The sequence below is a fragment of the Gymnodraco acuticeps genome, unplaced genomic scaffold (genome assembly GCF_902827175.1).
Source record: "Gymnodraco acuticeps unplaced genomic scaffold, fGymAcu1.1, whole genome shotgun sequence".
NCBI lineage: Eukaryota > Metazoa > Chordata > Actinopteri > Perciformes > Bathydraconidae > Gymnodraco > Gymnodraco acuticeps.
In genome coordinates this window covers 844,550-861,255 of record NW_022992313.1, presented here as the reverse complement: position 1 = coordinate 861,255, position 16,706 = coordinate 844,550, and the positions used below count along the sequence as shown (strand labels likewise).

General features: G+C 41.9%; 1 protein-coding gene across 4 annotated transcripts in view; it reads left to right on the top strand.

Moving 5' to 3' along the window:
• npdc1b (neural proliferation, differentiation and control, 1b) overlaps window positions 1-16,706 on the top strand; it is a 51,401-nt gene that overhangs the window by 29,307 nt on the left and 5,388 nt on the right. For 2 of the 4 annotated variants that reach the window (XM_034208352.1, XM_034208353.1), the window contains 4 exons: window positions 3,329-3,410; window positions 4,460-4,539; window positions 6,522-6,621; window positions 6,844-7,415. In XM_034208352.1, coding sequence (XP_034064243.1) covers window positions 3,329-3,410; window positions 4,460-4,539; window positions 6,522-6,621; window positions 6,844-7,071 — 490 coding nt within the window. In that variant the 3' untranslated portion in view covers window positions 7,072-7,415. Of the gene's footprint in view, window positions 1-3,328; window positions 3,411-4,459; window positions 4,540-6,521; window positions 6,622-6,843; window positions 7,417-16,706 lie in introns of those variants that run through there. The other 2 variants (XM_034208350.1, XM_034208351.1) reach the window with 2 other exon arrangements.

Genomic DNA, 16,706 nt, shown 5'->3' with positions numbered 1-16,706 from the left:
TTGTACAGCTGTTCTATGGGTTTCTGGTTTGTGGCACAAGCAAACGACCAGTTTGTCAAACAGTATTCAATGTGGGATAGAATCATACAGTGGGGGTATGACTTTGCAGCATGGACAGTTAAGAAAGGTCTAATTTGTTTAAAATGTTGCAAGTTGAATTTAATGGTATTGGATACTTTCTTAATATGTTTCTTAAAAGTCAAGTTCGAGTCCAGTATGACTCCAAGATACTTGAAGTGGGAGACTAGTTCTATTTCTGCTCCGTTTAAAAACACATTGGATCCTTCGATTTTGACTGGTCGTTTACTGAACATCGTGTATACTGGTTTTTTTTACGTTTAACTGTAAGCAAATGTTGTTCAGCCAGTGTTGAACCTTGTCCAAAGCATTAGAGAGACAGGATGCGATCATTTCAGTGTTTTTCCCATGTTCAAAGATGACCGCATCATCAGCATACATTTGCGCATTCAAATCAGGACATACATTAGGCAAGTAATTAATAGTGAAAACAGTAATGGTCCAAGAATGGAACCTTGTGGAACCCCAACAGGGTTGACAAGGTAGGGGGATTTCGCACCGTTGACCAAAACACACTTTTCTGTTCGATAAGTAAGACTTAAACCACTGTATTGAATCTGCCAAAACATTGAAATACGTCAGCTTTGTAAGGAGCACTTGGTGGTCAACAGTGTCAAAAGCCTTCCTGAGATCAAGGAAGACAGCACCTACATATGGGCTCGTGTCCAACATACATTTAACCTTTTCCACAAAGACACAGTTAGCTGTCTCAGTGGAGTGGTGAGCACGAATACCAAACTGCATTGGGTGGAGTGGAGCGAAACCTTTGTCTAAATGTTTGGTGATTAGTTTTGACACCCATTTCTCAGCTATCTTAGAGACACAGGGGAGGATGCTGATTGGTCTGTAGTTGGACATAATTGCCTTATCCCCAGATTTAAAGGCCGGTGTCAAAGTGGCCACCTTCCAGGATGATGGAACTTCCCTCATGCTGATAGATTGATTTACTAGCATACTAATTGGTTTTATTAGACCGTCAATATGTATCTTTATAAAGTTGGTGTCTAAATCCTCTGCATCCCTAGCCTTAGAACCTCTTAACCCTGAGATTATATGTTTTACCTCCACCTCTGTGATTTCCTCCAGGTCAAAAACGGGGTGTATCCACAGTCGGGCTAGGTGAGACCTCAGATGGCGGGAAGAGCTTTGCGATGTCCAGAGCACTATTTATGAAATACTAATTGAGAGAGCTGGCCAACACTGCAGGGTCTTTTATCAGGGCATCATTGATTTTTTATTCTAGAGCATTATTTTCCTGTTTCTTATGTTTACCTAATAGTTTATTTAGGATTTGCCAAACGTTTTTACCGTTACCTTTCGCACCTTCAATTATATTGATGAAAAAGTTTGCTTTGGCCTGTCTTATTGTTTGTGTTACCTTGTTACGAGCATGAGTGAATCTCTGTCTGTCAGTGGATAGTCCGGATTTCAAGCTCTGCTTTAATAGTTGATCTCTAGATTGCATTAGATCCCTGCACTGTAGATTCAGCCAGGGAAGATGATGTTCCTTCCTATCCCTAAGGCAAGGATGTTCCTTGAGAAGGAAGACATTGTATCGTTAAATTTTTTACAAAAAATACACTGTTTTCACCAATATCTTCAGAGGAGAGAGTGTCCCGCCCAATCAATCATTGTCACTGCCTCCATAAAACGTTGTTGCAGGTTTTTGGGGATGAAGCGAGAACCCAAGGCAGGGGGTTTAGGTGCGGCCTTGAACCTTTTTTTTGGTGAGTTTTCTGGTAAAAAGAACAAGATTATGGTCAGAAAGACCAGTCAGGAAGTTGTATGTTTTAACTATTCTGTCAGCTTTGTTAGTAAATACTAAATCTATCATAGTCTTCTTGGCGGTTTTGGTTATTCTAGTCGGTTGATCCATTAGTTGTATTAAGTTGTGTTTATCCATGATCCGTTTTAAGCTCTTTTTATTTTGTTTGTCATTCCAGTTGATATTAAAGTCTCCTAGAATAACTAGCTCTTTGTTGGAGTCACAGGAATTCAGCAGGAGTTTTACCTGGTCATAGAAATCCACCTTAGCGGTGGGTTGTCGATACAGGCAAATCATGGTGAATCATTTCCTCAGTGTGATTTCCACACCAACACAATTTTCACGAGTGCTAGCGAAAATAATCTCTAGCTCGTCCGTAACTGTTATGTTTTTTTTAGCCATTTTCTCAGTCTCTCTTGTTTCTCACATACGTTAACTGATTGGTCGGTCGGTCCTTAGTGATTTCTTGAGTGTCCATTTGTCATTTCAGACCAACATAGCTGCAGCTGCCCCGGCCGAGACACAGTGGAACGCAAAGTCAAGCTGCTTTGAGCGGCCTTATTAGCTGCTGTGAGTCGTCTGGTAAAGTCTCACGATAGGTACCGCTGGAAAGCTACAGTTCCAGCGATTCGGTGGTTATCTCCATGATATTTGTACTCCTTATAATCGAAAAGATCTGATTAAATACGTAGAATATGTGCACTTCGACACGGCGCTGCGAGCGTCGACTCCAGAGGGAAGCCATCATGCTCTTACTTTGAAACCTTGAAATGCGGAAATGTCGTCATCAGCAGGCCATCTCGTGGTTTCCGAAAATAACCGAGTGACACGAGCAGATTTCGGTCGAGACCGGCGGAAAGTTTGTCTCAAAACTCTGTGTGTAAAAAGACGAGCAGAGATTTGAGATCCACGAGCAGAGATTTGAGATCCACGAGCAGAGATTTGAGATCCACGAGCAGAGATTTGAGATCCACGAGCAGAGATTTGAGATCCACGAGCAGAGATGTCAGATCCACGAGCAGAGATGTCAGATCCACGAGCAGAGATTTCAGATCCACAAGCACATTTTTGGTCGACAAATACAAAATGGATTCACAAATGCCTGATCGAAAGTTGTCAATGTTAAAGAGATATTCACAAATTCCTTTTGTTTATTGTAAATTAATTATAGTATTCACAGATTTTTTTTTTATTTGTGAAAATATTTTGCATATCTGTTTTACATTTGAACATTTATTTGTGAGTTTGCAAATCTTTTAAATGCATTTGTGGATGTGGATGGTTTACATTTACAAATCACATATTTACACACAAATTATTTTTATGTTCACACAAATATTTATGAGACCAATCTAAGCCCATACACATGGATCCAAATAAACGCATGCAAATCAATTACAAATGTTTTTTAACATTAGATATCAAAATGTAAATAAAAATGCGTATACATCTGCCAGGGAGTGACTTTTAAAAACTTGTTTTCAGAATGCAGAAAGGAGTGAGTCTGACTCAGAAGGCGGACTACCCTGCATACAGACTGATGAGAGCACAGGCCTTCGACAATTTGGTGAGTAGTATAAGTTGGTAGTGTTACACGGGAAGAAACCTCCACTGAGTTGTTGGAAAGGTGGGGGCTAACATGAAAAAGCATTTATTAGATTTCCAAATAAAAACATGTTTGGCAAATTTGAAATCAATGTTGTTATTCTAAATGCTAATTAGGACATTTACATGGTGATTTGGATGAGATGAAATATCGTATTTCTACCTAAATAGTTTGATCAATATGAAGTGGAGGAAGGTCATTGACAGAACAGCTACAACAGACTCAGACATATCATTTTACAGTCATGCAGCCTTTAAGAACCAGAAAAAGACAACATGTGCTATATTACAAAAGTCCCAAAATCAAATTTTAAATATTTCATCTTATATCCTGATATTGATATAATATTGACCAGTCCTTGCCTACTATCTTTATATAGACAATTGTCTACTTGTATCAATATTACTACTGTCAACTTAGTTTAAAGTGGAACTACTGAACTTATTTTGGAAGTTAAACGACCGGCAGTGGCTCAGTCAGTAGGGGCTTGGTCTGTGAGCCGTAGGGTCGCTGGAACAGTCCCAGAACAGACCTAACATATTGGCTATACTTGGAGAGGTCCCTGTTCACCTCCTGGGCCCTGCCGTGGTGCCCTTGAGAAAGGCACCACACTACCATGCCAATAAGAAATGCTCTGGAAACCCACTGTACACTTTCCCGCACACACTTATCACATCAACATCTATTCATTATAAAGAGCTTGTGATTGTCTCTGACTGTGACAATGACCTTCTTTTAGAATGCACTTACTCATTTCCACACTCCAACTCTCACTCATGTTAATTTGTTGTCTGGAATAATCAAGGGATTGTGATTCTGATATAGGTCCAGATTATGTAGCAGCTAATGAAAAGTTACCCTTTAACAAGGTTATCTGACAGTTTGATACGTTTGGAACCCTCAGAGGAAACATGGCTGCCCTTCCTGCAGTTTGAGAACACGGTCACAGCATGTAAAGTGAAGGTCATTTGACAGGAAGTGGATGACCATCTCTGACCCTTGTGTTGCAGCCTGGGGACAGGAAGCTGGCCCACAGTGCCCAGATGTACCACTACCAGCATCAGAAGCAGCAGATGCTCTCTATGGAGAAGTGAGTTACAGTGCATCCGGAAAGTATTCATACCCCTTCACTTTTTTCACATTTTGTTATGCTACAGCCTTATTTCAAAATGGATTAAATTCATTTTGTTTCTCAACATTCCACACACAATAGCCCATAATGACAAATAGAAAACGTTTTTAAAGAATTGTTTGCAAATGTGTTAAAAATAATCAAATGAAATATCACATGTACATAAGTATTCACACCCTTTGCTATGACACTGAAAATTGAGCTCAGGTGCATCCCGTTTCCACTGTTCATCCTTGAGATGTTTCTATAACTTGACTGGAGTCGACCTGTGGTCAATTCAATAGATTTGACATGACTTGGAAAGGAACACACCTGTCTATAAGGTCCCACAGTTGACAGTGCATATCAGAGCACACACCAAACCATGAGGTCCAAGGAATTGACTGTAGACCTCAGAGACAGGATTGTATCAAGGCACAGATCTGGGGAAGGGTACAGAAAGATGTCTGCAACATTGAAGGTCCCAACGAGCACAGTGGTCTCCAGCATTTGCAAATGGAGATGTTTGAAACCACCAGGGCTCTTCCTAGAGCTGGCCGCCCAAACCAAATTGAACATCGGGGGAGATGGGCCTTAGTCAGAGAGGTGACCAAAAACCTGATGGTCAGTCTGACAGAGCTCCAGTGTTCCTCTGTGGAGATGGGAGAACCTTCCAGAAGGACAACCATCTGTGCAGCAGTCCACAAATCATGCCTGTATGGTAGAGTGGCCAGAAGGAAGCCACTCCTCAGCAAAAGGCACATGAAAGCCCACATGGAGCACCTAGAGCAGGGGTTCCCAACCTTTTAGCGACAATCATGTATTGCGTTACAATTATATGTAAAAAAAGATAGATATTTGGCCTCAAATCATCTGAGGCCTGGCGATCTTTGGCGCCCCCCAGGTTGGGAACCACTGACCTAGAGGACTCTCAGACCATGAGAAAGCAAATATTCTGGTCTGATGAAACCACATTTGGCCTGAATGCCAAGCATCATGTCTGGAGGAACCCAGGCACCGCTCATCACCTTGCCAACAACATCCCTCCAGTGAAGCGTGGTGGTGGCAGCATCATGTCTGGTGGAACCCAGGCACCGCTCATCACCTTGCCAACAACATCCCTCCAGTGAAGCATGGTGGTGGCAGCATCATGTCTGGAGGAACCCAGGCACCGCTCATCACCTTGCCAACAACATCCCTCCAGTGAAGCATGGTGGTGGCAGCATCATGCTGTGGGGATGTTTTTCAGTGGCAGGAACTGGGAGACCAGTCAGGATCAAGCGAAAGATGAATGCAGCAATGTACAGAGAGATCCTTGATGAAAACCTGCTCCAGAGTGCTCTGGACCTCAGACTGGAGCGAAGGTTCACCCTTCAACAGGACAACGACCCTAAGCACACAGCCAAGATAACAAAGGAGTGGCTTCAGGACAAGTCTGTGAATGTCCTTGAGTGCCTCAGCCAGAGCCCAGACTTGACCCCGATTGAATATCTCTGGAGAGATCTGAAAATGGCTGTGCTCCCCATCCAAGCTGATGGAGCTTGAGACGATCTGCAAAGAACAATGGGAGGAACTGCCCAAAGATAGGTGTGCCAAGCGTGTAGCATCATGCTCAAGAAGACTTGAGGCTGTAATTGCTGCCAAAGGTGCTTCAACAAAGTATTGAGTAAAGTAAACTTATGTTTGTGATATTTGAGTGTTTTATTTTTAACTCATTTGTAAAAATTATTTTAAAACTTTTTTCACTTTTTCATTATGGGGTATTGTGTGTAGAATGTTGAGAAGACAAATTAATTTAATCAATTTTGAAATATGGCTGTAACATAATTTTTTTTGGAAAAAGTGAAGGGGTATGAATACTTTCCGGATGCACTGTACATGCCCCCCCTCCCCCTCTGCCTCCTCCAATCTGTTACCCCCTAAATATTAAGCGTGTGTGTGGTTGTGTTTGACCTTTGCAGACACAGGGATGAGCTGAAAATTCCCGACTCAGGAGCATCGACAGATGAGGAGAACGAGGACGGAGACTTCACAGTGTACGAGTGTCCTGGACTGGCCCCTGTGAGTAAACTCTACATGTTATTTTATGTTAAAAGTCATACTGTGTGTATTATTCATCATAATTATCCAAAAAAACTACCATATTTCAGGAAACAATACTTATATTAATAACTATCATTTATTTCTAGTCATATTATAAAATGGGCATATGTAATGCAAAAGATGTCCCTCATTGGTATCATCCTCGACCCCGCCCTCACTTTCCTCCCTCATGTTAACCAGGTCACAAAAACCGCCTTCTTCCACTTAAAGAACATTGCCCGCACCAGAACCCCCCTCTCATCCACCGCTGCTGAAACTCTTATCCATGCCTCCATTACATCCGTCTGGATTACTGCAACAGCATCCTCTATGCATACATCCTCAATAAACTGCAATATGTCCAAAACTCCGCTGCCCGTATGCTCACCTCCACCCGACGCTCCGACTGTGGAGGAAACTTCTGTGTAGCAATGCAGTGGGAGTCACCGACTCATGAAGGAGACACGGGATGAGCAGGAGCTTTGATGTCAAACACTGATGATTTATTTGGAGTTTCGGCCGGAGAGTTGACAAGACAGGTGGTGTGTCACGAGTTGACACAGCGGTTGCCAAACCAATTCTGAAGAACTCTTTCTGTAGCTCAAGGTTTTATCTAGTTCGGAGTGTAATAATCAACATTCTTCATCAGTGAGACTAAACAAATATGGACCCTGAATCTAACTAGAGCTCTCGTCCATAGAAAAGAATGCGCGCCAAGGAACCTTCGTCCCTGAACAGTAAATTACCTCATGGCGGCTTGTGCTCGGTCATAGACTGGCAACAACAATGCGCCCAAGCTGCCCCTCCTTAAGAGAGATAGCAGCAATACCCAAGGCCGTAGACATATGCCATGGGAAAGGAGACAGTGAGAGGAGAAAATGATGAACTGTGTCAAAGGTTGAATACCTAGGCAAATTATTCCCTAACACCGACCACATCACCCCTATTCTCCAGGACCTCCACTGGCTCCCCATCAAACACCGGATTGACTTCAAATGATTACTTGTCACCTACACCATCAACAACCTTGCCCCCCTGTACCTCAGTGACCTCATCCAACAACACATGCCCACCCGCCGCCTCAGGTCTGCTGAAGCTAAACTACTATAGCCCATCAGGACCAAGCTCCAGACCTTCATGCAAATGCATGAATGCAGCCTGACATTATGGGATTGGTTATTGTCGTGGCTTCCTTCCTTTTTTATCTATCAAGCCACTAGACGCCTTAAACAGACATGTTTTAACTCCTTTTCTTCCTTAGTATCACTTACAGTTTGAAGATTTGCTTTGCCTCTGATGGTTTGGATGGTATTAAGCAGAGGTGTGGACTCGAATCACATTACTTGGACTCGAGTCAGACTAGAGTCAACAATTTAATGACTTTGGATTAGACTTGACAAAATCACAAAATACCTGCGACTCGACTTGAACACCAATGACTCGGGACTAGGGTTGGGTACCGAGAACCGGTTCCAACATTTCGATTCCAACGGCATCATTTAGACATGTGAATTTCGGTTCCGCTTTTCGATGCCTGAGGAAATGTTTCTCGCCGCTCTCCGTAGCCTACTGTATGACTGCGAAGGGACGGGAAATGTAGCGTTGTACAGCGTAACCTGAGACCAGGGCCGGCCCGTCGCACTGGCGTTATAGATGTTCGCCTAGGGCGCTATAGATGTTCGCCTAGGGCGCCAGATCTGTGGAGGCGCTGCGCTGACAGCTCTGGGAGGAACAAAATAATGTTTGACCAATGGTTCTCATCCTAATGTTCGGCCTTGATGTAACAACATTCATAATTAAGTAAATGTAACACCCTTTTCATCCCGGTTACACTTTTAATTTGCCCTGTACGATGGGTGCTGTAATTGATGAAAATGGGGGATGTTGGCTTATCTGGCAACCGCAGCTCACAGCCAAAGTGCGAGTGAGCGTGGGAGAAAGGGAGGGTGCACCGGTACGCGCTGTGATTATTAGCATCTGGTGCTAGCTGCTCTAACGGAAGAAGAAGATGTTTCTACAATGATGTGGAGGGAGAGTCCTCTCCAGTCAGACTGAGAGGCTCAGTGAGGTAAAGGACTCTTGAGTGTTTAGATAGTTCACTTTAGTCTAAGTTATCTCAGTGGGTCTCAAACGGTTTGATCACAATTTATGTAAACACACTCAAAGGCAAAGGCACTCCTTTATAACTATTGGGATAAAATAGGTTTGAAATCATTCCAATGTATACTATAGGCCAGTAAACCAGACATATCGTTTTAAACTGGAGAGATACAAAAATATGCATAAATAAAATAGTAAAATAAGATATGAATGAACAACAAAAATAAAATACGTTACATGTATTTGTTATTGGCTATGGGTTATTGGTTATGTTCACATACTTGTTTAATTATTAAAATGTAAACCGATCTTTTTCATATGGGTGTTTAGAGTTGTACCCCCTAGATCTAGTCTCTTGTAATTCTGCTTAAAGTGCAGGGGGGGGGGGGGGGGTTCCTTTAAAAGTTGGACTGTTGTAGCTTCAGTGGTTCTCAGGTTACAGTTACATAGCAGTGAATATAAACAGACTGATTAATGTGAATATTACTGTAAACTAACCTGTGTATAAGTTTCTCGAATAAATGTAATTTTTTTGGTGGAAGAAGCATGCATCATTTGTTTACCCTGCCCCTCAAAGAATCGGAATTGAGAACCGTTAAGAACCGGAATCGAAAAGTGGAATCGGAATCGTGGAAATTCAAACGATACCCAACCCTACTTGGGACTTGACTTGGACTTGAGCCTTCTGACTTGAGGTGACTTGAGAATTTAATTCAGAGGTCTCCAACACGCCGATCACGAGATGCCGCTAGAAGAGCAGACTCCCGTCGGGGAGAGCAGACTCTTCAGCCGCTCCTACTCTTGCTGAGAATCCTTGCAGGCAGGGGTGGGACTTTATTTAGCTGGGCCACCATGCGGCCAATCATATGCGAGGACACACTAGGATCATACCATTATGTGAAAGAAGGGTGGGGAGCACAGCAGGTGTAGTGGTACAGGCCAGCTGCACAGAGCGACGGGGAAACGGATTTAAATGCAAGCGCGTCGGAAAAAGTCAAGAAAGTGATATTGGAGAAAGCAAAGCTGAGTGCAGGATTTGTAAAATGAAAATAACCTTCAGAGCAGGTTTTCTTTTTGGTAACCACTCAGGATGTATTGTCAGAGGTGGGAGAAGTTCAGATCTTGTACTTGAGTAAAAGTACCAGAGTGTAGGAATACTTGGTTACAATAAAAAGTCCTGCATTAAAAATGTTACAAGTAAAAGTATTATCATCAAAATATAGTTAAAGTACCACCTGCAGAGGGATCTAGATGCAGGTGTTCTCTTCCCCATAGAGACCGCCTCGCTGCACATTATCCCTTGCATAAAGATAGATTGTGGGTCCCTTATAACATGTTGTACACAGTGGAAATAAACATTCTGATTACCTCAACATCAGGGATCTTATACATTAAACTCCTTCTGAATCAAACCGTCACGGTAGCCTTACCTTACTGATCCCTCTTAAATTAGAAAAACACATGTTACTTTACCAGCAAAGAGAAAATGGATTATTAAATGATTAATGTGACTAATAAAGAGCAGTTTGATTATTAAGTATTATTCTGTTGATCGATGTCATTACATTTGGTGAAAAGCACATAACGAGGGGTGAGAACCAGAGGGGCGTAAGTGACATTTTGGTCAAAAATGAGTTCTATATATCAAATGAAAGCTCTCAATGAGTTATTTCTACTGCCAAAAGGGTGCATGTGAATTCAAAACCAATCCAGAGTTATTCATCAAAAACCAAAAGACCTAACGCAGAACACACTGAACTATTTGGGGCCAAAAGGACGTAAGTGCACTTACGCCCTTTTGGCCCTGAGAAATGTATTATGGGTAAAGCCTTTGGATAGCACTTGAGTCAAAATGGCTGACACCATATGTAAGCAAGCTAGGTCAACCATGAGAAGAAAGCTTTTCACTGCTGAAGAAGTGTTATTAGGCTTATTTCAAGATGCAGAAGAGCTTGATGAAGAGAATGAAATAATCCAGGATTAAAAGTCAATGCTGAGTGACAAAGGAAACTTAGTTTCTACAGATCCATCTTCAACAGAGAATTCAACTCATCAGAGATCAGCACATGCATGTTCCAGTATCTGTCAACTCTTGCAGGTACTGAGCATGTGGTGCTGTACTCTGACACATGTGGTGGGCAGAACAGGAATGCTGGTTTTAGTGCCATGTGTCTCCATCAGTGTTGGAACCAATGCGTTACACAGTAACGCGTTACTGTAACGCCGTTATTTGGCAGTAACTAGTACTCTAACGCATTACTTTTTAAATTCAGTAACTCAGTTACCGTTACTACATGGTGCGTTACTCCGTTACTGCGTTATTTTTTTTCTATAGTCAACAGCCAGGCGAACAGAGATGAGAACTGTACTTAAGTACAGTACTTGAGTAAATGTAATTGGATACTTCCTGTGTCACATGCGGAGACGGGCAGTGGGCGTGTTTGTGTTGTTTACTAACAAGGCTATCATGGCGGCGGCGGAGCTCAAGTCTAGTTTCTCCACCTGGAGATATTCTCACTATTTCACTTTTGTCGAGCACAAAGAAAAGAACGTTTTAGTTAAATGTAAGTTGTGTCCTGGCGGGTCAAAGATCCTATCTACTGCCCAAACCAGTAATTCAAATATCTTAAAACATCTGCAAAAACAACATGCTGGGACGAAGCTAGTAGCTAAGACCACAGAGACTCAGCCGACGCCACTCCACCTCCACCTAAGCAACAGCGGCTGGATTTTAACCAAGGGACTGCTAGCCAGGGAAAAGTCGATAAAGCCATTGCACGGTATATTGTAGAACACATGCAGGCTATTGCTACAGTGGAGTCACCCGCTTTCAGGGAGCTAGTTAGCATGATAGCATGTCCGGGCGGCACACGGCATATGGGACGGAAAACTTTTTCCAACTACCTGGAGAAAGAATATACAAAAATGGAAAGCCAGCTAATATCGATGCAATCCAGTCAAGTTGATCAACAGATTGTATTATTCTCCAATGCAATAACAGTACTGAAATGAAGGCTATCGTTAACGTTTTAGTTACTTAAAAAAATGGCTCCCATTAATGCCCTTATAGCAGAGGTGCCCAGTACGTCGACCGCGGGGGCAATGCTGGTAGATCGCGAGTCATTCATAAAAAAAAATCCAGTTCCGTTAAAATAGACAAAACAGGTTTTGATCCCTCCTCCCTTGGCCTCCCTGCCACTTAATTCAGGAGTTTACTTGATTGACAGAAAAAGCGACCTATCGCTTTCCAGTCTGTTAACCCAGAATGCAAAGCGATACAAAATCAGTCAAGTGCCGGGAAAACTCAAATTAAGTTAAAGAGACAAACAAGAGACAAACAACAAAATGAGTGCGGGACCGAGCAAGAAGCTAAAGACATACCACTTCCACCCAGAATGGGAGGAAGAATATTTGTTTGTGATGTCACATTCAAAGGTTATTTGCCTTATTTGTAAAGCAAGCGTCGCTCTGCCAAAGAAAGGTAACGTGGAGAGGCATTATCGGAGTGTTCACAAGGCATATGACAGTGACTTCCCTCCGAGTAGCGAGTTGAGAAAGGTCATGTATTATTGCTACACAAATATTATCTCGCAGTCTTAGTGTCGCCAACTCGTTTCTAACATGCAAAAAGACAAACAAATGCGTCTATGGTCGGTGTATTTTTGATCTTTCCAATCGAGACGAGATCTCTCTCTGTGCGCGAGGGGGCGGGGCAGTTTACACACACGCAGCTGCTACATGCAGCAACACACGGAGGAGATGGCGGAGAGAACTAAGCGCTCCGAGGTGTGGTTAAATGTTACCCGTCTTGAGGTGGACAATGCTCCTTGCCACGAGTGTTTAGCATGTGAGGGCGGTAACACGAGCAATTTATCTAAACATTTATCAAAAGTGCACCACATCCAGACGGAGGAATGCACCGAGCTCGACTGTCTTTCTAGTAGCCCTGTAGCCCCCCCATCCACGAGTATCGTTTCCACGTCAGGTGTTCTGTATGCTAGCAGCAACACACGGAGTTAACTCAATTATACAAACATGGGTTAATGATTAGAGGTAACAGAGTTACTCTTTATGTTGTTAACGTTTCAGCTATTCTGTTCACAGTTCTGTCATCAGATTATTTAATACGATTTGTTAAAACATTGTTTAATTTAAATAAAAAGCAATGTTAATTTTGTAAACAATTTGTTAATTTAATAATATATGTATTTTTGAATCAAGTATTCATCTTTATTGTCTTCATTGTTAGTTTCCACATGCCTAAAACAACCTCAAGCTAAATCTAAAAGTTGATGGCTAAATAAGAGCGTTTGAGAAATTGTGCAAGGCGTACAGTGATAGTCTGAATAGTCGATTAGTCGTTTCATTAATCGATAGATTAATCGATTATCAAATTAGTCGTTTGTTGCAGCCCTATTATCCCATGTATAAATAAAACGTGTTATTCAGCAACCCTTGCAATTTGGGATTTTATTTTTGGTTGGTAGACCTCGGTGAGCTGGTCATTTCAAAAGTAGCTCACCAGCCCAAAAAGTGTGGGCACCCCTGCCTTATAGCCTTCATTTCAGTACTGTTATTGCATTGGAGAATAATAAATGGGAGCACTTTTTTTAAGTAACTAAAACGTTACTTTTCACAGTAACGCATTATTTGTTGGTGTAAGTAACTAGTAAAGTGACTGAGTTACTTTTGAAATGAAGTAACTAGTAATGGTAACTAGTTACTGGTTTTCAGTAACTAGCACAACACTGGTCTCCATGCAGTTAAAACCTTGCCCATCTCCATTATTGACCATACATTCATGGAGTGTGGACACAGCAAGATGGAATGTGACAGTGTTCATGCAGCCATTGAGACCGACAGAAAAAAAGGGCCTGTGTACAGTTCTGAGGGGGTACTACTGTACACTCTTGTGAGGATGGCAAGGAGGAACAGGCCATAGAAGGTGATTGAGCTTGGGTACAGTGACTTTCTGGATTTCAAGTCCTTCTCACAACACACTAGGGCTGCTCAATTATGGCAAAAATCATAATCACGATTATTTTGGTCAATATTTATATCACGATTATTAAATACGATTATTCATTGACTTTGAAAACATCCATTTATTGAACTTTAAAAAATAAATAATAATTTGAACAGAATCTTTTTAACAGTTGATTACCCTGAACTTTAAGTATAACTCAACTGCAAAGTATTCAGCTAAAGCCACATCTGTTTTAACTTCCCTACTGCATTTGTCATATAGGGCAGGCAGTGCAGATCTGGTGAAATGATGCCGAGATGGCATCGCGTAACGCTTGTCCATAGTGTTAGCCAGTTGCTTAAACCCCTGGTTGCTAACCGTGCTAACTGGGCACATGTCTTTAGCTACTGTATGTAGAATGTGATGGCATGTGTTATATCTTTGTGTCCTTGCGAGCTGGTTGAGTCGGCCGTTGCACTGTAAAGTGCGTCCTTAATTGATGACTGTGATGTGGTGGATGAAGTTGAGGGGGCACGCTCGTGAACTGTCAACAGGGGGGGGGGGGGGGGGGGCTCGCTGCGGGGAAACTGTGGACCTCGTTGCAAGCCAAAATCGTAATCGAGATTAAAATACGATTAATTGCACAGCCCTACAACACACGGTCCGAAACAGAACCAAAGACACAGAGGGACAAACAGTTCGTTGGCAGAAAATGAAATGGCTGCGCCACACAAAAGAGGATCCGAAAAGGTTTCAGTTCAAATATGAGCTGTCTGACCAAAACTGTAAGTTGGAAAGCAGGAGACCAGAGGTGCTCATGCAATTGAACCAAAGAAGATGCACACAGGTCCACCTGGGATCACTGCTGTGAAAAAGAAAGACGTACTCGCACAAATGGGAGTATCCCTCACTCCTATGTGGACTTCTACCAGTCTTTTCAAGTCATTCAGGCAGAGTAGGCTGTATGTCCTTTCAAATCAATCTGAAACTTACATGATCTGGATGAAATATGCTGTTGTCGTATATAATTATATTGCTATATTTGACATTCCCAATGTTCTAAAGTCTTTTTTGATTTGCCAAACAGTTATTTATTAATTTATTAATGTATTGTTATTCAGTGAACTAATGTGATATTGATATGTTATATGATCACAATGGACTCTGTATCCTATTTTCAATCCGTTATTTGGGGAAATGGCTAAATAATTAACTATTTGGCAAAATGGTTATTAATTTTTTTTTTTTTTTTTAAATCAATCAATCAATCAATCAATGTTTATTTATATAGCCCAATATCACAAATATTACATTTGTCTCAGTGGACAAAATATCAGTATGACAATACGACACCCTCTGTCCTTAGACCCTCACATCGTACAAGGAAACACTTCCGAAGAAAACCCACAGTTTAAAGGGAAAAATGGGAGAAACCTCAGGGAGAGCAACAGAGGAGGGATCCCTCTCCCAGGACGGACAGACGTGCAATAGATGCCGTGTGTAAATTGAAAAGATAATACATTTGCAACATAGGTAGTCCAAATGTTTGGAAATGCATGTGCGTATAATAGGAAGATGAATCCACGAGGATATCCATCCAGGACCTATGATCCAGGACCACAGCCACGACTCAAGATCCAGGGCTCGCGATCCAGGACACAGGAGCGCAGGATCATCCATGACTCCGGATCCCGGCGTATACAGACACCAAAAAGAAAGACATTTGGGGAAGCTGGGTTAATCGGAACATGAGAGTACACAGGTATAGACAGAGAGAAGGAAGAAGTAAGATGTCCCCCGACAAACTAAGCCTATATCAGCAAAACTAGGGGCTGAATCTAATCAGCCCTAACTATAAGCTTTATCAAAAAGGAAGGTCTTAAGCGCACTCTTAAAAACGGATAGGGTGTCTGCCGCCCGAACACAAACTGGAAGCTGATTCCACAAATGTGGAGCTTGATAAGAAAAGGCTCTGGCTCCCATTGTGCTTTTAGAGACTCTAGGAACAACCAACAACCCTGCATTCTTGGAACGCAATGCCCTAGTAGGACAGTAGGGTATAATGAGTTATTTAAGGTAAGATGGCGCCTGCCCATTAAGGGCTTTGTAGGCGAGAAGAATAATTTTAAATTCTATCCTGTGTTCTATAGGGAGCCAGTGTAAGGCAGCCAGAACAGGAGTAATGTGGTCCCTTTTCCTAACTCTGGTTAGTACACGAGCCGCAGCATTTTGAATCAGCTGAAGAGACTTGACTGACTTCTTGGTACACCCTGATAATAAAGAGTTACAATAATCCAGCCTTGAAGTAACAAATGCATGGACTAGTTTCTCTGCATCGTTTTGAGGCATGATATGCCTGATTTTTGCAATGTTACGTAGATGGAAGTAGGCGGTCCTTGAAATTGATTTTATGTGGGCGTTAAAGGATAAATCCTGATCAAATATAACACCAAGATTCCTTACAGTCTCACTGGAGGCCAAATTAATGCCATCCATAGTTAGTATATCCTTAGATAATTTGTTTCGTAGATTATTCGGGCCAAGTACAATAACTTCAGTTTTGGTCGTGTTTAACATCAAAAAGTTTAAGGTCATCCACGTTTTTAAGTCCTTAAGGCAGTCTTGAATTTTATTTAGATGATTAATTTCATCAGGCTTGATTGATAAATATAGTTGAGTATCATCCGCATAACAATGAAAATGTACAGAATGATTCCTTATAATATTGCCTAACGGAAGCATATATAATGTGAACAAAATAGGTCCGAGCACTGAGCCCTGTGGCACTCCATGGCTAACTTTGGTTTGCGTGGAAGATTCATCATTGACACGTACAAACTGAGAGCGTTCAGATAGATAGGACCTAAACCAGTCTAAAGCAGTTCCTTGTATGCCAACTAAGTGCTCTAGTCTTTGCAATAAGATATCATGGTCGATAGTATCAAATGCAGCACTGAGATCGAGCAAAACAAGAATAGAGACAAGTCCCTTGTCAGAG